Source organism: Coenobita brevimanus, chromosome 98 (genome assembly GCF_032717465.1).
Source record: "Coenobita brevimanus isolate Jiangsu-jjx chromosome 98, ASM3271746v2, whole genome shotgun sequence".
NCBI lineage: Eukaryota > Metazoa > Arthropoda > Malacostraca > Decapoda > Coenobitidae > Coenobita > Coenobita brevimanus.
The window spans coordinates 34,272,528-34,296,437 of record NC_137051.1 but is presented as its reverse complement, the minus strand read 5'-3'; the positions used below and the strand labels follow the sequence as shown (position 1 = coordinate 34,296,437).

Here is a 23,910-nt window from a genome sequence, read left to right as displayed (position 1 = left end):
TCGCAACCCTACCCCAATATTAACACTTCTCACCTTCTGCACCCAATTATCATTCCCCATCCTCTTCACATGCCCAAACCATCTCAATCAACCTCTCCTCACCACAATACCAACACACTCCAGTCCCATCCTACCTCTCAACTCTTCCATCGTAAACCCAACCCCCCCAGGCTTTGCACGCAGGGACGCTCTGCACATCCACCTAATCATTGTCATTTCTGTACTTTTGAGCATGTGAATATCCACTTCCCTTACTGCCCAGGTCTCACTACCATACAGCATCACACTCCTAACACATGCTGCATACAAAGACCCCTTAGCACGTAGGGAGAGTCCTCTCAATGTCAGGAGAGGCAACAGCTCCCTGAACTTCTTCCAGCCGCTTCTTACCCTAGCCACAGAGCTAGCTCCAGCCCACTTCCAGCACATAATAAGTCTCCCAGATAAAAAAAACTCATCCACACACTCAAGAGACTCACCAGCAAGTTCAGTCCTTTCACATCTGACAATCTCCACTTGCTCTCCCCAACACGCCGCACACATAAAATCAGCATTATCTCACATTCTGCCTCTAATACCACTACATATCTTGTGCACCTACTTATCACAAACACTGCACAAGATGGAATTACTTCCCATGCCCTTGTGGCAAATTGCACATGGTCACTCTCCCTCTTCTTTGATAATACTGCCACTAAACCTAGATACCATCAGTTTTGTTTTATCTGCATTTACCCTTAAGCCCTTGCACCCCATACCATCCCTCCACTTCCTAAATCTTTCCTCTGCCTCCCTTTCATTCTCTGCAATCAACACCAAATCATCAGCATACATCTCCCATTGGAGTCCATTTCTGAAGACACGTGACAGGGCTTCATGTACCATGATAAACATGGGACTCAAAACTGACCCCTGATGCACACCAACATTCACAGAAAACTCATCACCCAAATCTCTCTTCACTCATACTTGGGTGCAAGCACCCTCATACATGGCCATAACCACCCTAACCAGCCACTCCTCCATCTCAAGCTTTCTCATTGCCCACTTCACCACCTCTCTAGGGACTCTGTCAAAGGCCTTTTCCAAATCAACAAAAAATACAGATCCCTTTTCTTACCAATATATTTTTCCTGAAGCTGTCGAACAATGAGTATGACATCAGTGGTCCCTCTGCCTGGCATAAACCCAAACTGCATCTCATCATTATGCACTCTTTGTCTAATCATGCCTTCTAGAACTCTCTCCATTACCTCCATTATCTGATCTAATAGCTTTATACTTATATAATTTCCTCTTTCCAAGGCATCACCCTTCCCTTTGTACACATTTACAGTTACACTCTTCAGCCAATCTGGGACAACACACTCATATATAATCCTGTTTACCAGGTCAGTGACTAACCTCACCCCTATATCCCCTGAGGCCTTCAACATTTCTGCAGTTAACCCAGACGCGCTTGCTGCCTTTCCCACCTGCATCCTGCCTATTGTCTCACTCACAGTAGCAGCGTCAATCAAAGGCCAAGGGCCAAACACTGGATCTGTTGGCTCCAAACCTTCCCTGTCCCAGTCAAACTCCTCATTCAACAACCAACTTTAATGCTCTCCCCATGCATCCTCACTGTTCACCACTACCCTTCCTTCATCATTCTTGACACATTGCTCACCTATAATGTCTCGATAATCCCTCTTCATCTGATTTGCCACCTTAAATATCATATTTTTTCCTTCCCAATGATTTAGGTTATCAAGTAAAAGTCTCTGTGACACAGACTTCGCCCTGTATACCTTTCTTCTAGCCCTATGCTTGGCAGCCAAGTATTCCTCCTTGCTACCACCCTTCTTCCATTCCTGGAAAAGCCTTCTTTTCTCCTTAACTGCAGCTTCTACACCCTCATCCCACCACCAAGTTACTTTATGTCTTGGTGGGCCTCTTGTCCAACTGCATATTGCATCAGTAACTCTCAAGAGGTTGTTCTTGAGGGCTCTGTATTGTTCATTAATGCCTCTCCCTATGGCTCCCTGTTCAGCCACCACTCTCCTCATCTCGCTATAGAAGGCATCCCTTACTGCTTGGTTTTCCAGCTTCCATATTTTCCTCCTAGGTACATAAGTCCTCTTTTTCGTCACTCGTTCTTTAAGCACCATTTCACAACTCAATAGTTTGTGCTGCTGCCCACACTTCTCGCTTCCCATAACTTTAACATCCCTCACTAACCTCCTATCAGCCCTTCCGACCAAAAAATAATCTATCTGACTGCTATTTCCCCCAGACTTGTATGTACTCAATCTACTCTCTCTTTTCCTAAAATGTGTGTTGCAGACAATCATGTTCATTGCCTCTCCAATGGTGTGTGTGTGTATTTACCTATTTGTATTTACCTGTTTGTAGTATACAGGAATTGAGCAAAGCTCATGTTGTCCTATCTCCATATCTACATTTATCTAGTGTGTGTGTGTGTGTGTGTGTGTGTGTGTGTGTGTGTGTGTGTGTGTGTGTGTGTGTGTGTGTATTTGTATGTGTGTGTGTGTATTTACCTAATTGTATTTACCTGATTGTGATATACAGGAAATGAGCTACGCTCGTGGGGTCCCGTCTCTGTTTCTCAGTAAGTCAAATTTACCTTTAAACTCATTTAAGTTTTTAGACTGGACGTTCTCTTTGTCCAGACTATAACACAGGTCTATACATCTATAAGGAAAACTATATTTCTTGATATCCTTCAAGCAGCTTGGTTTCTTGAGTTTCATTCTGCATCCTCTTGTTACTCTCTTATCCCAGACAAACAGGTCTTCTTTGTCAATTTTATCTACTCCCACCATGGTCCTGAACACTGCAGTCATGTCTCCTCTCTTTCTCCTTTCTTCTAAGGAAGGCAAATCCAGCTTTTCCAACCTCTCTCTATACGACAGATCTGCCAGACTGGGGACCATTTTGGTTGCTGTTCTTTGTATTCTCTCAATCTTGTTTATATCTTTCTTTTTGTGTGGGGACCACACTACTGCTGCATTTTCTAACTGTATGTGTATGTTTTTGTATGAACTACTTCCTCATGTCCATCTTTCCTATTCATCCATTGCATTTGTTCCTTAACTTTCACCACGACCAAGTGGCTGTCCGAAAGTCCGCTCCCCAAACCTCTGTATGCTCTTGCATCCATTACATATATTCTCATATTCTCTTTCACACACACACACACACACACACACACACACACACACACACACACACACACACACACACACTGAGAGAGCGGACGTCCCAGGCATCACTCCTAACCTTGAGTAGTTTCAGGAATTTTGTCTGTCCTGTCTCCTAGGGTCTTTCTTTAAATTTAAAACAATGAAAGTTAGTACACTACCAAAAATGTAAAGATTTGTTGGCAATAGTATACATGAATGTTTGTGGCTTATTCGGTAACAGCTGTTTAGGTACTTTACATTAAACATGGCCAAAAATGTAAACAATGAGGGAATGGAATTTCAAGGATTTGATGCTAATACTAATGTCATGGACCTGGTGAAAACATTAATTATGAGGATTAGTGAACTCGAAAAAAAAGTAGAGAATCTAGTGATAAAGGAGGTGTCAGGAAATACGGAAACCACCATACAGAGTCTAATCCAGTCCAACGAAACAGCCAATGAAGAGATTAGGAATTTGAAGAGGGAAAATGTTGAACTGAGGAGGAAACTTGAAGAGAGTACTAATAAAACGGAGAAGGTGAGTAATGTATTAGAAGAACATAAGGCAGAGTGGGCACACATAGAAGAAGAACAGAAAGAAGTGGTCAGCTTAAGAGAGATCATCCAGGAAGAAAGGGAAATGAACAAGAAAGAAATGGAAGAAAATGTAGTGAAAATACTGAAGAAAAAAGAGAAAATAGTGAGAGAAACTGTAGAAAGGAACAGATGTGTGGTAGTATTTGGAAACAGGGAAGAGGAAGAAAAGGTTAGGTTCGCAAGACTCGAGAGAGACACGAACATGGTGAGAGGAATATTAGGCAAGATTGACCCCGAAGGAGACAAGTGGGTAAAAGAAATTGAGGAAGTAAGGAGGATAGGGCCTTATAAGAAAGGGGAAACAAGACCAATGAGAGTCAAGTTTACATCAGAAAGTGTAATAAATGAGATACTTAAAGTGACCTGGAAATTAAGCAAAGAGGTGGGGATGGAAAATATCATAATATGAAAAGATCTGAATGAAGAAGAAAGAGAAGTTTTAAAATCATTAAAGGAAGAAGTAAAGGAAAAAAATGATAAGAGGACAGAGGAAGAACGTAATACTTTTTTTTGGAGAGTATTGGATATGAAAGTAAGGAAATGGTATTTAAGGAAATAGAAGTGAAGGAAACTAGGGGGGATGGTTGTGAAAGATCAGAAGTTGAGGAAGTGGTACGGACAGAGAGTAGGAGAGAAGAGGGTATTAATAATGTCAAAAATAATTTGAAGGTGATATATACTAATGTTGATGGTTTCATATCGACAAGGATCGAAATTAATGATTTCTTGAGAGAACATGAACCTGAAGTCATGTGCTTTGTAGAGACCAAATTAAGAGAAGATATTGATGTTCATTTGGGAGATGGTAAATACAAACTGTGGAGAAAAGACAGAAAAGAAAAAAAGGGAGGAGGAATGATGATAGTAGTGAAAAACAACATAAATGTAGATACTGTGGAAATGGGAGAAGGCAGGGCTGAAGTGATATATATGAAATTAGAAACTTGAGAGAATGTTAAGAGAGATATGGCGGTAGCGTATGTTCCCCCAAAGACGAGAGCATGGAAGGATGACGAATACCATGAGATGTTGTCAGATATGGCTAGCTACTTGCAAAAAATAATTGAGAAAAGCAATAATATAATTTTGGTGGGTGACTTTAATTGTAAAGAGGTGAACTGGGAGGAATGGTACTCGGGAGGCGGCGAGGATTCGTGGGGCACTATGTTATTAAATATAATAATGAATAATGTGATGACGCAATGGGTCAAAGAAGAGACACGGTTTCGACGTGAGGACACACCAACAAGGTTAGATTTACTGTTCACCAAAGAACCCGATGTAATAGAATCATTGGAATATCTCTGTCCTTTGGGAAAAAGTGATCACGTGGTCATTGAGTTCCAGATGTTAATAGGAAACGTCGAGCCAAGAGACGAGCTTCATAGACAGGGAAGATACAACTTTGCCAAAGCAAATTTTACAGGATTGAGAAACTTTTTTGAAAATGCAGATTGGAGAAAATTCAGAGAAACAAGAGAGATACAAAGGAAGTTGGATATCTTTCTAGACCTCTATAATTTGGGAGTGGAAAAATTTGTACCAAGAGTAAGAGGGAAGGAAAACAGGAAAAAGGAGTGGTTTAATAGAAGGTGTATGATAGCCAAAAAAGAGAGAGATAAGGCGTGGAACAATTGGAGAAAGAGAGGTAACGACAGAACAAAGGAAGAATATAAAAGAACTAGAAAGGAATACACAAGAATACGTAGGGAAGAAGAAAGGAATTTTGAAAAAGGTATAATTGACAAATGCAAGGATGAACCCAAACTGTTTTATAGATTTGTTAATGGCAAACTGAAACAAAAGGAAGGAATCAGCAAATTGAAAGTAGAAGGAGAGGTCTTTAAGGATGCGGCAATGCAAGCAGAAATAATGAACAAACGTTTCCAGTCAGTTTTCACTAAAGAAAAGGAGCTTGTGGAAAGGGAGGGAGTGATTAGAAATGTTCCGGTGATGAAAGATATAAAAGTGGAGGTGCTGGAAGTGTATAAATTACTGGAAACTCAAGATGTAAGGAAAGCCCCAGGACCTGATGGAATTTCTAATTGGGTACTGAAGGAATGCAGAGAACAACTGGCGGATAAAATTCACAGCTTAATTGTATGCTGACTGGAAGAGAGGAAAGTGCCAAAAGAATGGAAGAGGGCAAATGTGGTACCAATTTACAAGGGAGGAAACAGGGAAGAACCCTGAATTATAGACCAGTGTCTCTAACCAGCATGGTCGCAAAATTGTGTGAGAGAATCCTGAAAGACAGATGGATAAAATATCTGGAAGAGATGAATATTTTGGCTGAATGTCAGTTTGGATTCAGAAGTGGAAGGTCATGTGTTTCAAACTTGTTGAGCTTTTACTCAAGAGCGATTGATGTGGTACAGGAGAGAGATGGTTGGGTGGATTGTGTTTACTTAGACTTAGAGAAGGCATTTGACAAGGTACCTCATAAGAGACTAATGTGGAAACTAGAGCATATAAGAGGACTGAAGGGGAAACTTCTGGAATGGATGAGAGACTTTTTGAGAGACAGACAAATGAGGACAGTAATAAAGGAAAAGATGTCTGGATGGAGGGAAGTAACAAGTGGAGTCCCTCAAGGCTCAGTGTTGGCGCCAGTAATGTTCCTGATTTACGTAAATGATATGGTAGATGGAGTGAACAGTTATGCGAGTCTGTTTGCTGATGATGTAAAGATCTTGAGGAAGATAGACGTTGAGGAGGATTGTAAAATACTGCAGGAGGATTTGGATAGGATACACAATTGGAGCCGGACGTGGGAAATGAAATTTAATGTAAAGAAATGTAAAATATTGGAAATGGGTAAAAGTACCAGGAGACCATCACTGAAATATTTTTTGGGTAATGAATTAATCACAAAAAGGAGAGAAGAGAAAGATTTGGGAGTGCTGGTCCAAGATAGTTTGTCACCAGAAAAGCACATTACAGTAACAAGATAGTTGGAGAGACTTATAAGCTCTTGACTGACATAAGAGTAGCTTTTCATTATATGCATGAGGAAATGATGAAAAAATTGATAGTGGGCATGATCCGCCCCAGGTTAGAATATGCAGCGGTAGTGTGGTGCCCACACAAAAAGAAAGATATAAACAAGATTGAGAGAATACAAAGAACAGCAATCAAGATGGTCCCCAGTCTGACAGACCTGTCATACAGACAGAGGCTGGAAAAACTGGATTTGCCTTCGTTAGAGGAAAGGAGAAAGAGGGGAGACATGATCGCGGTGTTCAGGACCATGGTGGGAGTAGATAAAATTGACAAAGAAGATCTGTTTGTATGGGATAAGAGAGCAACAAGAGGACATGGAATGAAATTGAAAAAGTCAAGCTGCTTGAAGGATATCAAGAAATATAGCTTTCCTTACAGAAGTATAGACTTATGGAATAGCCTGGACAAAGAGATCGTCCAGTCTAAAAACTTAAACGAGTTTAAAGTTAAATTCGACTTATTGAGAAACAGCGACGGAAACCCACGAGCATAGTACATTCCGTGTATATCACAATTAGGTATATTCTTAAATATTTGGAACGACTTAGACAAAGAGGTGGTGCATGAGAAAAACATTCATGTGTGTAAAGGTAGACTTGATAAATGTGGATATGGAGACAGGACAACACGATCATTGCTCAATTCCTGTATACTACAAATAGGTAAATACAAATAGGTAAATACACACACACACACACACACACACACACACACACACACACACACACACACAGGAGAGAAGAGGGTATTAATAATGTCAAAAATAATTTGAAGGTGATATATACTAATGTTGACGGTTTCATATCGACAAGGATCGAAATTAACGATTTCTTGAGAGAACATGAACCTGATGTCATGTGCTTTGTAGAGACCAAATTAAGAGAAGATATTGATGTTCATTTGGGAGATGGTAAATACAAACTGTGGAGAAAAGACAGAAAAGGAAAAAAGGAAGGAGGAGTGATGATTGCAGTGAAGAGCAACATAAATGTAGATACAGGTACAGTGGAAATGGGAGAAGGCAGGGCTGAAGTGATATATATGAAATTAGAAACTGGAGAGAATGTTAAGAAAGATATGGCGGTAGTGTATGTTCCCCCAAAGACGAGAGCTTGGAAGGATGACGAATACCATGAGATGTTGTCAGATATTTGCAAAAAATAATTGAGAAAAGCAATAATATAATTTTGGTGAGTGACTTTAACTGTAAAGAGGTGAACTGGGAGGAATGGTACTCGGGAGGCGGCGAGGATTCGTGGGGCACTATGTTATTAAATATAATAATGAATAATGTGATGACGCAATGGGTCAAAGAAGAGACACGGTTTCGAGGTGAGGACACACCATTAAGGTTAGATTTACTGTTCACCAAAGAACCCGATGTAATAGAGTCAATGAAATATCTCTGTCCTTTAGGAAAAAGTGATCATGTGGTCATTGAGTTCCAGATGTTAATAGGGAACGTCGAGCCAAGAGACGAGCTTCATAGACAGGGAAGATACAACTTTGGCAAAGCAAATTTTACAGGATTGAGAAACTTTTTTGAAAATGCGGATTGGAGAAAATTCAGAGAAACAAGAGAGATACAGAGGAAGTGGGATATCTTTCTAGACCTCTATAATTTGGGAGTGGAAAAATTTGTACCAAGAGTAAAAGGGAAAGAAAACAGCAAAAAGGAGTGGTTTAATAGAAGGTGTATGATAGCAAAAAAAGAGAGAGATATGGCATAGAACACGTGGAGAAAGAGAGGTAACAACAGAACAAAGGAAGAATATAAAAGAACAAGAAATGAATACACAAGAATACGTAGAGAAGAAGAAAAGAATTTTGAAAAAGGTATAATAGACAAATGCAAGGATGAACCCAAACTGTTTTATAGATTTGTTAATGGCAAACTGAAACAAAAGGAAGGAATCAGCAAATTGAAAGTAGAAGGAGAGGTCTTTAAGGATGCGGCAATACAAGCAGAAATAATGAACAAATGTTTCCAGTCAGTTTTCACTAAAGAAAAGGAGCTTGTGGAAAAGGAGGGAGTGATTAGAAATGTTCCAGTGATAAAAGATATAAAAGTGGAGGTACAGGAAGTGTATAAATTACTGGAAACTCAAGATGTAAGGAAAGCCCCAGGACCTGATGGAATTTCTAATTGGGTACTGAAGGAATGCAGAGAACAACTGACAGATAAAATTCACAGTTTAATTGTATGCTCACTGGAAGAGGGGAAAGTGCCACAAGAATGGAAGAGGGCAAATGTGGTACCAATTTACAAGGGAAGAAACAGGGAAGAACCCATGAATTATAGACCAGTGTCTCTAACCAGCATGGTCGCAAAATTGTGTGAGAGAATCCTGAAAGACAGATGGATGAAATATCTGGAAGAGATGAATATTTTGGATGATTGTCAGTTTGGATTCAGAAGTGGAAGGTCATGTGTTTCTAACTTGTTGAGCTTTTACTCAAGAGTGATTGACGTGGTACAGGAGAGAGATGGTTGGGTGGATTGTGTGTACTTAGACTTAGAGAAGGCCTTTGACAAGGTACCTCATAAGAGACTAATGTGGAAACTAGAGCATATAAGAGGACTGAAGGGGAAACTTCTGGAATGGATGAGAGACTTTTTGAGAGACAGACAAATGAGGACAGTAATAAAGGATAGGATGTCTGGATGGAGGGAAGTAACAAGTGGAGTCTCTCAAGGCTCGGTGTTGGTGCCAGTAATGTTCCTGATTTAGGTAAATGATATGGTAGATGGAGTGAACAGTTATGCAAGTCTGTTTGCTGATGATGTAAAGATCTTGAGGAAGGTAGAGGTCGAGGAGGATTGTAAAATACTGCAGGAGGATTTGGATAGGATACACAATTGGAGCCGGACGTGGGAAATGAAATTTAATGTAAAGAAATGCAAAATACTGGAAATTGGTAAAAGTACCAGGAGGCCATCACTGAATTATTTGTTGGGTAATGAATTAATCACAAAAAGGAGAGAACAGAGAGATTTGGGAGTGGTGGTCCAAGATAGTTTGTCACCAGAAAAGCACATTAACAAGATAGTTGGAGAGACTTATAAACTCTTGACTAACATAAGAGTAGCATTTCATTATATGGATGAGGAGATGATGAAAAAATTGATAGTGGCCATGATCCGCCCCAGGTTAGAATATGCAGCGGTAGTGTGGTCCCCACACAAAAAGAAAGATATAAACAAGATTGAGAGAATACAAAGAACAGCAACCAAGATAGTCCCCAGTCTGACAGACCTGTCATACAGAGAGAGGCTGGAAAAACTGGATTTGCCTTCCTTAGAGGAAAGGAGACAAAGGGGAGACATGATTGCAGTGTTCAGGACCATGGTGGGAGTAGATAAAATTGACAAAGAAGATCTGTTTGTATGGGATAAGAGAGCAACAAGAGGACATGGAATGAAATTGAAAAAGTCAAGCTGCTTGAAGGATATCAAGAAATATAGCTTTCCTTACAGAAGTATAGACTTATGGAATAGCCTGGACAAAGAAGATCGTCCAGTCTAAAAACTTAAACGAGTTTAAAGCTAAATTTGACTTATTGAGAAACAGCGACAGAAACCCACGAGCATAGTACATTCCGTGTATATCACAATTATGTATATTAGGTAAATACTTAAATATTTGGAATGACTTACACAAAGAGGTGGTGCATGAGAAAAACATTCATGTGTGTAAAGGTAGACTTGATAAATGTGGATATGGAGACAGGACAACACGAGCATTGCTCAATTCCTGTATACTACAAATAGGTAAATACAAATAGGTAAATACACACACACACTCACACACACACACACACACACACACACACACACACACACACACACACACACACACACACAGAGGGAGTCATCGGAGGTAGACGTCCGTCATCGGCGCTCCTTACCAGACGAACACGGCCAGTGGCATTACCTAAATTAGTATATTTGAATGAGTCAAGCTCTGTACCAGGTTAGACTAAATGATTTTTCATTATTTAAAGGAAAAGAAATAATAAGTTTAAATAAGACTGGTTCAAACAGAACAAAGAACCACGATGCGCTGAGTCAGCTGGGTTTGTTTAGACTACAGCAACACGGGGAAAGTGTACATACTCTGTAAGTACATACTCTGTTCATTTAGTATTACAAAATGGATACATACTTCAGTAAAACAAATTTGGAAAAGAAAAGGGATAAAAGTAAAAAGCAAAATGATGATTTCTACCAAGAACTGGTTGAAGTGGAGATTCACAATAGACTGGTTGAACTTGTACACAAACTAGAAATGGCTTTCAAAAATGAAATTGATGAAATAAAGAAGCAAATGCACTTGCAAAAGGAAGAAATAGAAAAACTAGGAAGGGAGGCCAATAAGAAAGACACAACCATCAGTGAACTAACAGTGGAATTGAGTACGCTTAGGAAGAAAGTGAGTGAAATGGCAAGTACAGTAGTCAATCACGATAGTGTTATGGAAGAGTTCAAAAATAACACAGAGACAATTAGGCAAGCAAACAGTCTTCTGGACCAGAGCAGTGATATTGAGGAGACGATAACACAGGTGAATGAAGCTGTGCAAAGCTACAAAAATGATGTACAAACCACGTATGCTGAAATGGTGAAAGTAAAGAAAGACTTAGAAACAAGGGTGGAGGAAGAAAGCATTAAAAAGGAAGTGAAAAGAATAATCCAAAACAATCCAAAGTTAGTCAGAGATTCAGTAGAGATAAATAAATCAATAGTAATCACTGGTATAGAAGAGGAAGAAGTTAAAAACAAGATCACTAGAGACAAAAAGGAGATGGCAAATGTAATGAGCTTACTGAAAGAAGTATCAGAGGAAATCTGTAGTAAAGACATAGAGGAACACAAAAGGTTAGGGAAATACGAGAAAAGCAAGACAAGACCTCTAAGGTGACTTTCCAGAGTGTAAACACTGTGGAAGAGATACTAAAAAATGCAAAGAATCTTATGGAAAAAGAGGAGTTCAAAAATGTATGGATAAAAAGATGCCTAACACAAGAAGAACTGGAATTACTGAAAGAGAAAAGGGAGGAAGCAAAAACAAAAAATGAGGGAAGATCAGAAGAGGAGAAGAAGAAATTTTTTTTACAAAGTAATAGGATTGCGGGTACGAAAGTGGTACACAAACAGGATAGAAGAAAAAGGAGGAAGGTAGTAGAACCATGTCATGACAAGTATATAAACAAGATGATAAAGTTGATGTACTCAAATGTGGATGGAATGGTATCTAAATTACTAGAGATGAATGATTATGTCAGAGAAAATGAACCACAAATAATATTCCTAACTGAGACAAAATTAACGCCAAGGATATCCAATGACATACTAAACTTAGAGGAATACAATATATGGAGAAGAGACAGAAATTTTAAAAAAGGAAGAGGAATTATAATATTAACTAAGAAAAATCTAAAAGTCATGGAAATAAACCTAGATATACCATCACAAGTAGAACTGATTGCAGTAGAGATCGACACATCTGAAGGTAAAGTAATAGTAGCCAATTTGTACATGCCACCCAGAACAAACACATGGGAAAGAGACGAATATGAGGACCTGGCAGAGAGTACAATTCAGAGTATAAGATCATTACTACATAAAATGGAAGAGAAATCGGAAAGAATTATACTAACTGGGGACTTCAATACAAATATAAATTGGAATACTCTAGCTATAAATAGCCAAGAAAGCTGTTGGGACCAAAAGCTCCTGGATCTCATACAAGAGTTTTTCTTAACGCAACATGTGAGGGAAACCACCAGAAAAAGAGGACTTGATGTACCTTCAGTGCTAGATCTAATATTTACTAGGCAAGAAATGACATTGATAGTTTAATATATCACCCTCTACTCGGGAAAAGCAATCATGCAGTACTAAATTATAACTTCAGGATAGCATATGACATAGTAAACAGCAATGACAGTTACAAAAAGAGCCGAAACTATTAAAAGGGAAATTATCAATACCTAAAGAAGTACTTCTTAGAAGTTGATTGGGAAAATGAGCTTAGAGGACAAGATTTAAATGCTGTATATAAAAAATTTTGTGAATTTTATGAAATAGGAGTCCAGAAGTACATCCCACGGCACATAGAAGCAGATAAGAAAGTACAGAAATGGTTCAATACAGAATGTAAAAAATCAAAAGAAAGAATAGATTTGTTGTGGAATAGATACAGAAGACACAATAGTGAAAGGGCGTATAATAATTACAAACAGGCAAGAAACGACTATACAAGAATAAGGAGGGAAGTCCAAAAACAGTTTGAGGAGGATATAATAAATAAAAGTAGTGATCAACCAAAGCTGTTTTACAGCTATATCAGAAGCAAAACCAAAGTAAAATATATAATACAATCCATTACGGATGATGGAATCACTTATACACAAGAGAAAGATGTTTGTGAAGCACTAAATAAGAATTTCCAATTAGTTTTTACAGAAGAATAAAATTTTGAGAGGGACTATGTGGAGCACGCATGTCCACACATACTGCCAGATATACAAATTGCAGAAAAAGTAATACAGGAGGAGTTAAGTAGATTAGACAGAGGAAAAGCAAGTGGTCCTGATGAAATTTCATGTTGGGTATTACAAGAATGTGCAAAGGAGTAAAGTAAACCATTATTTTTAATTTTCAAGAAATCCTTGAGTCAAGGGAAACTACCTGATATTTGGAAAAAAGCAAATATAGTCCCCTTATTCAAGAAAGGAAATAGACAAAATCCTCTCAACTACCAACCAGTATCACTGACCAGTGTTATAAGCAAGGTATTAGAAAAACTTATAAGAAAAGCTTGGGTAAATCATCTAGAAGAACACAGTATGATAATAGAAAGACAGTTTGGTTTCAGAAAAGGAAAATCATGTGTTACTAATATGTTGAGCTACTATGATAGAGTAACAAACACAATACAGGAAAGGGAACGATGGGTGGACAGTATCTATTTAGATTTCAAGAAAGCTTTTGACACAGTACCACACCAAAGACTTTTATGGAAACTGTACCATCAAGGAGGAATTTGAGGCAAACTGTTTTGTTGGATGCAAGACTTTCTCATAAAAAGAGAAATGAGGACAGTACTAAGAGGAAACTACTCATCATTTAAAGAAGTGACTTGTGGAGTTCCACAGGGTTTGGTGCTGGCACCAATCATGTTTTTAGTGTATATAAATGATATAAACAGTAACACTGGAAATGAGAGCTATCTGAATATGTTTGCAGATGATGCAAAAAGACAAAGGAGAATTACTAACACAGACTCTTGTAAAGAGCTACAAGAAGAATTAAATAAACTTCATGAATGGAGTAGTACATGGCAAATGGAATTCAATGTGGACAAGTGTCAAGTAATCAAGTTTGGTAAAAGTGGAAAAAGACCTGATTGGGATTATAGGTTAGGAAATAAAACCCTATACACATCAGAAAGAGAGAAAGACCTAGGTGTGATTATCAATAACAGACTATCTCCGGCTGACCACATCAGCGAGAAGGTACGGAACATGTATACACTGCTTGCAAATATGAGAATAGCATTCACATACATAAATGAAGACATGCTAAGAAGGATAATAACATCATTCATTAGACCAACCCTGGAATATGCATCAGTAGTCTGGAGTTCTCATCTCAAAAAGGATGTAGACAAGATTGAAAAAGTTCAAAGGGCTGCTACAAGATGGATACCAAGCTTAAGGGACCTAAGCTATGAAGAAAGACTAAATAAACTGAATCTACCAACACTACAGGAGAGAAGGAAACGAGGTGACATGATAATGCTATATAAGTGCATGTCAGGGAAGGAGAAAATAGACATAAATGATTACTTAACATATGGAGAAGCATCAGCAAGAGTACACTGCAAAAAACTGCATAAGAAGAGAGGTGATAAAGACGTAAGGAAATTCAGTTTCCCAAACAGAGCAGTTGATCAATGGAATTCACTACCGAATGAAATAGTGTGTCCCAAAACAATTCACAAATTTAAGGATATGTACGATAAATATGGTTTAAGACACGGGACAGTACGAGCTTGACTTATTCCTGTAAAGATACAATTAGGTAAGAACAATTAGGTAAGGTAAGAACACACACACACACACACACACACACACACACACACACACAGACACACACAGTGTCATGTGTTTCCAACTTGTTGAGCTTTTACTCAAGAGTGATTGACGTGTTACAGGAGAGAGAGAGCTGGGCGGATTGTGTGTATCTAGATCTGGAGAATGCCTTTGACAAGGTACCCCACAAGTGACTAATTTGGAAATTGGAACACATAGGAGGACTGAAGGGAAACGTCCTGGAGTGGATGTGTAACTTCTTGAGAGACAGACAAATGAGGACAGTACTAAAGGACAAGATGTCCGGATGGAGAGATGTAACAAGTGGAGTCCCACAGGGCTCGATGTTAGCACCAGTAATGTTCCTGAATTATGTAAATGATATGGTAGATGGAGTGAACAGTTATGCAAGTCTTTTTGCTGATGATGCAAAGATCTTGAGGAGAGTAGCAGTCGAGAAAGACCGGAAAATGCTGCAGGAACACCTCAATAGGATCCAAGATTAGAGCCAGATGTGGGAAATGAACTTTAATGCCAAAAAATGTAAGATATTGGAAATGGGTAAGAGTATCAAGAGGCCATCACTGAATTATTTGATGGGTAATGAACCAATAAAAAAAGTGAGAGAAGAGAAAGATTTGGGAGTGCTGGTCCAGGATAGTTTGTCACCTGAAAAACACATTAACAAGATAGTTAGAGAGACGTACAATCTCTTGACTAACATACGAGTGGCATTCCGTTACATGGATGAGGAAATGATGAAAAAATTTATAGTGGCCATGATCCGCCCCTGGTTGGAATATGCGGCAGTAGTGTGGTCCGCACACAAGAAGAAAGACGTAAATAAGATCGAGAGAATACAAAGAACAGCAACCAAGATGGGTCCCAGCCTGGCAGATGTGTCTTACGTAGAGAAGCTGGAAAGCTGGACCTGCCTACGCTAAAAGGAAGGAGAGAAAGGGACGACATGATTGCAGTGTTCAGGGCCATGATGGGAATAGATAGAATTGATAAAAATGATCTGTTTGTATCGGAGAGAGTTACAAGAGGACATGGAATGAAACTGAGAAAGCCAAGTTGTTTTGCAGGTGAACTGGGAGGAATGGGACTCAGGAGGCAGCGAAGATTCATGGGGCACTATATTATTAAATATAACAATGAACAATGTGATGTCGCAATGGGTCAAAGAAGAGACACGGTTCTGATGTGAGGACACACCAGCAAGACTAGACTTACTGTTTACCAAAGAACCCGATGTAATGGAATCATTGGAATATCTGTGTCCTGTTGGAAAAAGTGATCATGTGGTCATTGGTTTCCAGATGATAACAGGGAACGTGGAGCCCAGAGACGAGCTTTATAGGCAAGGAAGATACAACTTGGGGAAAGCAGACTTTACAGGTTTGAGAAAATTTTTTGAAAATCCAGATTGGAGAAAATTCAGAGAATCAAGAGAGATACAGAAGAAGTGGGATATTTTTCTGGGCTTCTATAATTCAGGAGTGGAAAAATTTGTGCCAAGAGTAAGGGGGAAAGAAAGCAGGAAAAGGAGTGGTTTAATAGAAGGTGTATGACAGCAAAAAAAAGAGAGAGACACGGCATGGAACAATTGGAGAAAGAGAGGTAACAACAGAACAAAGGAAGAATATAAATGAACTAGAAATGAATACACAAAAATATGTAGAGAGGAAGAAAGGAATTTTGAAAAAGGTATAATGGACAAATGTAAGGATGAACCCAAACTGTTTTATAGATTTGTCAATGGCAAACTGAAACAAAAGGAAGGAATCACCAAACTGAAAGTAGAAGGAGAGGTCTATAAAGATGCAGCAATGCAAGCAGAAATAATGAACAAATATTTCCAATCAGTTTTCACAAATGAAAAGAAGTTTGTGGAAGGGATGGGAGTGACGAGAAATGTAGTGATAAAAGATATAAAAGTGGAAGTACAGGAAGTGTATAAATTACTGGAAACTCAAGATGTAAGGAAGGCCCCAGGACCAAATGGAATCTCTAATTGGGTACTGAAGGAATGCAGAAAACAACTGTCATATAAGATTCACAGTTTACTTACGTGTTCTCTGGAAGAGGGGAAAGTGCCTTGGGAATGGAAGAGGGCATATGTGGTACCAATTTACAAGGGAGGAAACAGGGAATTACCCCAGAATTATAGATCAGTGTCCCTAACCAGCATGGTCGCACGATTGTGCGAAAGAATTCTGAGAGATAGATGGATAAAATATCCTGGAAGAGATGAATATTTTGGCTGATAGTCAGTTTGAATTTAGAAATGAAAGGTCATGTGTTTCCAACTTGTTGAGTTTTTACTCAAGAGCGATTGACGTGCTACTGGAGAGAGATGGTTGGGTGGATTGTGTGTATTTAGATTTGGAGAAGGCCATCGACAAGGTACCTCATAAGAGACTAATGTGGAAACTAGAGCATATAGGAGGACTGAAGGGGAACCTCCTGGAATGGATGAGAGACTTTTTGAGAGACAGACAAATGAGGACTGTAATAAAGGATAGGATGTCTGGATGGAGGGAAGTAACAAGTGGAGTCCCACAGGACTTGATGTTGGCACTAGTAATGTTCCTGATTTATGTAAATGATATGGTAGATGGAGTGAACAGTTATGCAAGTCTGTTTGCTGATGATGCAAAGATCTTGAGGAAGGTAGAGGTTGAGGAGGATTGTAAAATCCTGCAGGAGGATCTGGATAGGATACACGATTGGAGCCGGATGTGGGAAATGAAATTTAATGCAAAGAAATGTAAAATATTGGAAATGGGTAAAAGTATCAAGAGGCCATCATTGAATTTTTTGATGGGTAATGAAGCAATCACAAATGCGAGAGAAGAGAAAGATTTGGGAGTGCTGGTCCAGGATAGTTTGTCACCTGAAAAACACATTAACAAGGCTGTTAGAGAGACGTATAAACTCTTGACTAACATAAGAGCAGCCTTTCATCATATGGATGAGGAGATGATGAAAAAATTGATATTGGCCATGATTCGCCCCAGGTTAGAGTATGGAAAAAATATGTGGTGAACAGCCCACAGGGCCTGGTCTTCTGGTCCTCTTCCAGCCTACACTACCATGCTAATACTTTGTCTGATGTGCTTCTAGTTGGACCACAGGATGCAAGGTACAACACGTGTTCTCACGGCAATATGGAGGTGAAATTATTGTCTGTTTACCCAGGAAAGTTGGTAGATGGCATGCAGATAGCTGGCCAGCTGCTCGCCATTTTGAATCTGGTTCGTTGCCGGTCACCTGCCTTCTTGTGGCTGACTCACGTTGTCCAGCCTGACACTCGTAGTAATGGCTGGAAGTCCATTTTTGCCTTGAAATCATATAGCCGATTCGCATATTGGGAAGTTCGATTCGCAGATTTCGCATTCAATAAAAATAAGCATTTTCTGTGTTGACCTCGCATTGTAGGTGATTATCACCATTTGTGCTCGCATTGTGTGGGGGTGCACTGTACAAGTACTGTAAATGTTAAGTTGTATTGTGCAAAATATACTGCTAAAGAGAGGTTTTGCAAAGGCATATGAAGCCTCAAAAGCCACCTTTTTTTTTTTTTTTTTTTCCGACTCTGGGCAAAGGCTTCAGGGCCTATTTCCTGGGGGCAGTGACCTATCCCAATTCCCAGTAGTCCTCCTACACCTCCACATGTCACCACTTCGGTGCTAACACCCACCATCCATATTGAATACATGCTAGGGCTGTCTCATACAGGACTGGTGTACTGGTATTAGCGGGGGTATTTTTACGACATGTCGGCGGGTCATCTGGTAGATCAGGAAAGTCTGCTTTTTAGGAAATTCAAATCCTTAAACTGTTCCCTGCCCCAGCCGGGATTCGAACCTGGGTCCATTAGGACCGCAGGCCGCCTCTCTACCGATTCACCCACCGCCTCCCCCAGAGTACAGTACTCCCTTGTGTCCTGAGCCCAGCAGTGTTTATTATGATGTTGTTCAAAGCTTCATCACTTGATTTCTGAACTGGAATATGCTACAGTACATTAGGCTGAGTTTTTGCACATTTTAAACTGTATGACGATTTCGCCCTTTTCATTGCAGCATTTGAAACAATGGTTGTTAATATTGTCTTGAAAGAAGTGCTATAAGGTACAGTATAAGATATATTTTTCTGTCTTCTGGAAAGTTCTGATTTTCATATAAGTACAGGCAGTCTTGTACTTAAGTGAAGGTTAGGTTTGTCAGGACATTTTTATTTAAACTATAAATAAGCAAAAAGTATAAGAAATTAATTTCAGTACATCTTAGGTACTCCAACATGCATTCCCTGTTTGTAGGCTTAAAAAAAAGAAAAACTACGTAAAATAGAGTCTAAGGAAGCAATATATAATAAAATGTCCAGAGAAATTGAAAGGTATTTTTATGTGCAATTTTTTGAGATTCTATACAGTTTGTTGTTCTGTAAAATGAACTACTATACTTAAGAAAGGAAATTGCTGTAGTGTTTTTCTTTTTGATCTATTGGTGTACAGGTGGACGACAAAAGACTTCAAGGCCAATGGCCGCCTGTCCATTGGGAGCAGTGGCCACAAGAACATGTACATTGGCCTGGGTCTTGGAGGGTCAGGATTGGAGGCCAAGGGAGGCATCGTTGGTGGCACCATCGAGCTCTCAGAGATCAACATGTACTGTAAGTTACTTTATTAATCAGCCAGTCTGTCTATCAATCTATCTATCCACAGTTTGTCATCTGTCTACTGCCAGACACCTCAATCCCGTAAGGGGTGGCTACAAACTAATCGCCTCCATGTCGCCCTTTCCAATGCCATTTCATTGCCTCGCTTCCAGCTTGTATACCCCTCTTTCATATACATCTCCACTCCATCCCTTCATCTCATCCTTACCCTCCCCTCCATCTCATCCTTACCCTCCCCTCCATCTCATCCTTACCCTCCCCCTCCCTCTCCTCCCCTCCAGCTCACTCGATTACACTCTCCTCATTAGTCTCTTGCTCTCCGTTTACTCCACATGCCAAACCACCTCAATGTATTTCTCTTGTCACTTTCTATCATATCCACATCCACACCACAGCACTCCTTCACTTCCTCATTTGTCAGTCTGTCACTCCATGTACTGTAACTCCACATGCTCCTCTCAGGTAACTCATTTCCACTGCTCTCACTCTTGACTTGTTTCCTTCCAACAGGGTCCAAGCTTCATTTCCATACGTTAGCATTGGTATCACAATACTGTATTGTACTGTCATGCAATGACTTCTTTACTTCCATGCTCTCTTCCCTCTTCCTTATCATTGCTTTCAAAGAACCAACAACCTTTCCTCCCTGTTGTAAGCTTTCAAACACTTTACCCTCTAAACTTCCATCCATACTCATCACACTGCCTAAGTACTTAAACACCATCACATTTTCCATTTCCTCCTCATCCAGCCCCACTGTACGTTCGTTGACCACTTCACTCAAAGACCATATCTTTACTCTTCCCTACATTCACCTTTAGATTCCATTTCTTACACACACTCCCAGACTCATTCACCAAGTCTTGCAGCTTCTCTTCATCTTCAGTTAACAACATAGTATCATCTGCAGACATTACAGGTAGTTTCCAAACTCTGTCCTCTCGTATTAGGGTCGCTCCAACATCCACTGCCCTACCTTGCATCCCTTTTATAACCCCATCCATAAACAGATTGAACAACCATAGGGACATGACACATCTCTGTTTCAGTCCAGCATTCAGATAGAAAAATTCACTCAGTTTACTATCCACATGCACTGCAGCCCTTATAAATTCACGCAATTTACTATCCACATGCACTGCACACCTCATACATACTCTTCACGGCATTCATTAACTTCACGTTTATTCCATATATTCTTAATACTTGACACATTCCTTCACCATCCATGCTGTCATATGCTTTCTTCAAATCCATGAAGGCTACACATAACTTCTTTCCCTTCTCTAGCAACTTTTCCACTAAAGACCTAGGAATGAATATTTAATCTACACAACCACTTCCCGTCCTAAAACAACCCATTTCTTCTCCAATTATTTCCTCTGTTATTTCCCTAACTTGGTCAGTAAGTATCCTACCATATACTTTTCCCGTTACACTAAGAAGACAGATACCCCTATGATTACGACACTTCTTTTTCCCCTTTTCCTTTACACAGGAGAATAATTATACCTGACTTCCAATTCTCCGGGATTCTACCTTCCTCCCTGGCGAATCTTCACATCTTCCATATCCATTCTGCTACTATCTCTTCCCAATGGTTCAGCATTTCACCACACACTTCATCAGTTCCTGGGACTTTCCCCATTTTGACTTTCCTCATTGCATCCACAGTCAACTTGCATACATTGTGGGTTTGTTGGTCATGGTTTTCTAATTTGCAGTACTTTTCCAGCCAAACTGCGATCACTTCCTATGTCGCAGTAGCCAGTTTGATGGCCACAGTCACTGTCCCAAGTGATTCATTTCCGAGTAGTTCAGGTCGCTGTGTTGTTTACGCTAGTCATGGGCGGAAGCCATTCATATTCAGGAATGACAAGCCAAGTAGAGCCCTTCCCTCCCATGCCTAGCGACAAACAGGCACACTAGTTCACCCTGTTATCCCTGCCTGGCCTTTTGCACGCAGCAGGTTCAGACAACGACATGAAGGCAGTTGAGGGCGACGACATTGCTTCAATTGTCTCCGCATTGAACTTTGAAGGGCAACTGATGGAGGTTGAGGAGGAGGAAGTGGGGCAGAGGCAGCAGCAGCGCAAGGCACCACCACACACCTCATGCTGAGTGGCCGAAGTGTGCCTCAAGCTTCGGAACCCCTCCCCCTCCCCTATCCACTTAAGCATTGTTGTCAGTTGGAGTCAGGTAGGAACCATACAGTATTGTTCATTCCCATTAAATACATGCATTATATACTTTTTATTTTAAGAAGCTAGTCAGAAATGCAAATTTGTAAGAAAAACATTAGTATATCCCACATTTAACTATGTCAGGATAACCAGATACTGACTAAGGATGAGGTCATAGAGTGTGACCTCAGGGATAAGGGACTAAATGAAGCAGATGCTAAAATTGAGTAGTGTGGAGGGCTAACGCTGGGTGATCAGGACCGACATGTGCCAGCATGTTTAGCCTTTATAAGTGAGCAAACAAAGCAACCAGTCAACCAGTGTGTGTGTATTTGTTTCAGTCCTCCCGAGTTGTACATCCCATATTCAGAGTACGCACTAACTAGTACAGATTGTTGTCTTGTTTGGTGTGTGTGTGTGTGTGTGTGTGTGTGTGTGTGTGTGTGTGTGTATTTACCTATTTGTATTTACTTATTTGTAGTATACAGGAATTGAGCAATGCTTGTGTTGTCCTGTTTCCATATCCACATTTATCTAGTCTATCTTTACGCACATGAATGTTTTTCTCCTGCACCACCTTTTCGTCTAAGTCGTTCCAAATACTTGAGTATTTACCTAATATACCTAATTGTGATGTACATGAAATGTGCTATGCTCGTGGGTTCCCGTCGCTGTTTCTCAGTAAGTCAAATTTAGCTTTAAACTCTTTTAAGTTTTTAGACTGGACGATCTTCTTTGTCCAGGCTATTCCATAAGTATATACTTCTGTAAGGAAAGCTGTATTTTTTGATATCCTTCAAGCAGCTTGACTTTTTCAATTTCATTCCATGTCCTCTTGTTGCTCTCGTATCCCATAAAAAAGATCTTCTCGGTCAATTTTATCTACCCCCACCATGGTCCTGAACACTGCAATCACATGTGTGTGTGTGTGTATTACCTATTTGTATTTACCTATTTGTAGTATACAGGAATTGACCAATGCTCGTGTTGTCCTGTCTCCATATCCACATTTATCAAGTCTACATTTATACACATGAATGTTTTTCTCATGTACCACCTCTTTGTCTAAGTCGTTCCAAATATTTAAGTATTTACCTAATATACCTAATTGTGATATACATGGAATGTACTATGCTCGTGGGTTTCCATCGCTGTTTCTCAATAAGTCAAATTTGGCTTTAAACTCGTTTAAGTTTTTAGACTGGACAGTCTCTTTGTCCAGGCTATTCCATAAGTCTATATTTCTGTAAGGAAAGCTATATTTCTTGATATCCTTCAAGCAGCTTGACTTTTTCAATTTCATTCCGTGTCCTCTTGTTGCTCTCTTATCCCATACAAACAGATCTTCTTTGTCAGTTTTATCTACTCCCACCATGGTCCTGAACACTGCAATCATGTCTCTCCTCTTTCTCCTTCCTCTAAGGAAGGCAAATCCAGTTTTTCCAGCCTCTCTCTGTATGACAGGTCTGTCAGACTGGGGACCATCTTGGTTGCTGTTCTTTGTATTCTTTCAATCTTGTTTATATCTTTCTTTTTGTGTGGGGACCACACTACCGCTGCATATTCTAACCTGGGGCGGATCATTGCCACTATCAATTTTTTCACCATCTCCTCATCCATATAATGAAATGCTACTCTCATGTTAGTCAAGAGTTTATAAGTCTCTCCAACTATCTTGTTAATGTGCTTTTCTGGTGACAAACTATCTTGAACCAGCACTCCCAAATCTTTCTCTTCTCTCCTTTTTGTGATTAATTCATTACCCAATAAATAATTCAGTGATGGCCTCCTGGTACTTTTACCCATTTCCAATATTTTACATTTCTTTACATTAAATTTCATTTCCCACGTCCGGCTCCAATTTTGTATCCTATCCAAATCCTCCTGCAGTATTTTACAATCCTCCTCAACCTCTACCTTCCTCAAGATCTTTACATCATCAGCAAACAGACTTGCATAACTGTTCACTCCATCTACCATATCATTTACATAAATCAGGAACATTACTGACGCCAACACCGAGCCTTGAGGGACTCCACTTGTTACTTCCCTCCATCCAGACATCCTATCCTTTATTACTGTCCTCATTTGTCTGTCTCTCAAAAAGTCTCTCATCCATTCCAGAAGTTTCCCCTTCAGTCCTCCTATATATTCTA

The 23,910-nt window shown here is 39.7% G+C and overlaps 1 protein-coding gene across 1 annotated transcript in view; it reads left to right on the top strand.

Annotated features, from left to right (window-relative positions):
- Positions 1-23,910, top strand: part of tweek (transmembrane protein KIAA1109 homolog tweek) — an 839,779-nt gene that overhangs the window by 654,604 nt on the left and 161,265 nt on the right. The window contains 1 exon segment of the mRNA XM_080283669.1: positions 19,408-19,565. Coding sequence (XP_080139795.1) covers positions 19,408-19,565 — 158 coding nt within the window.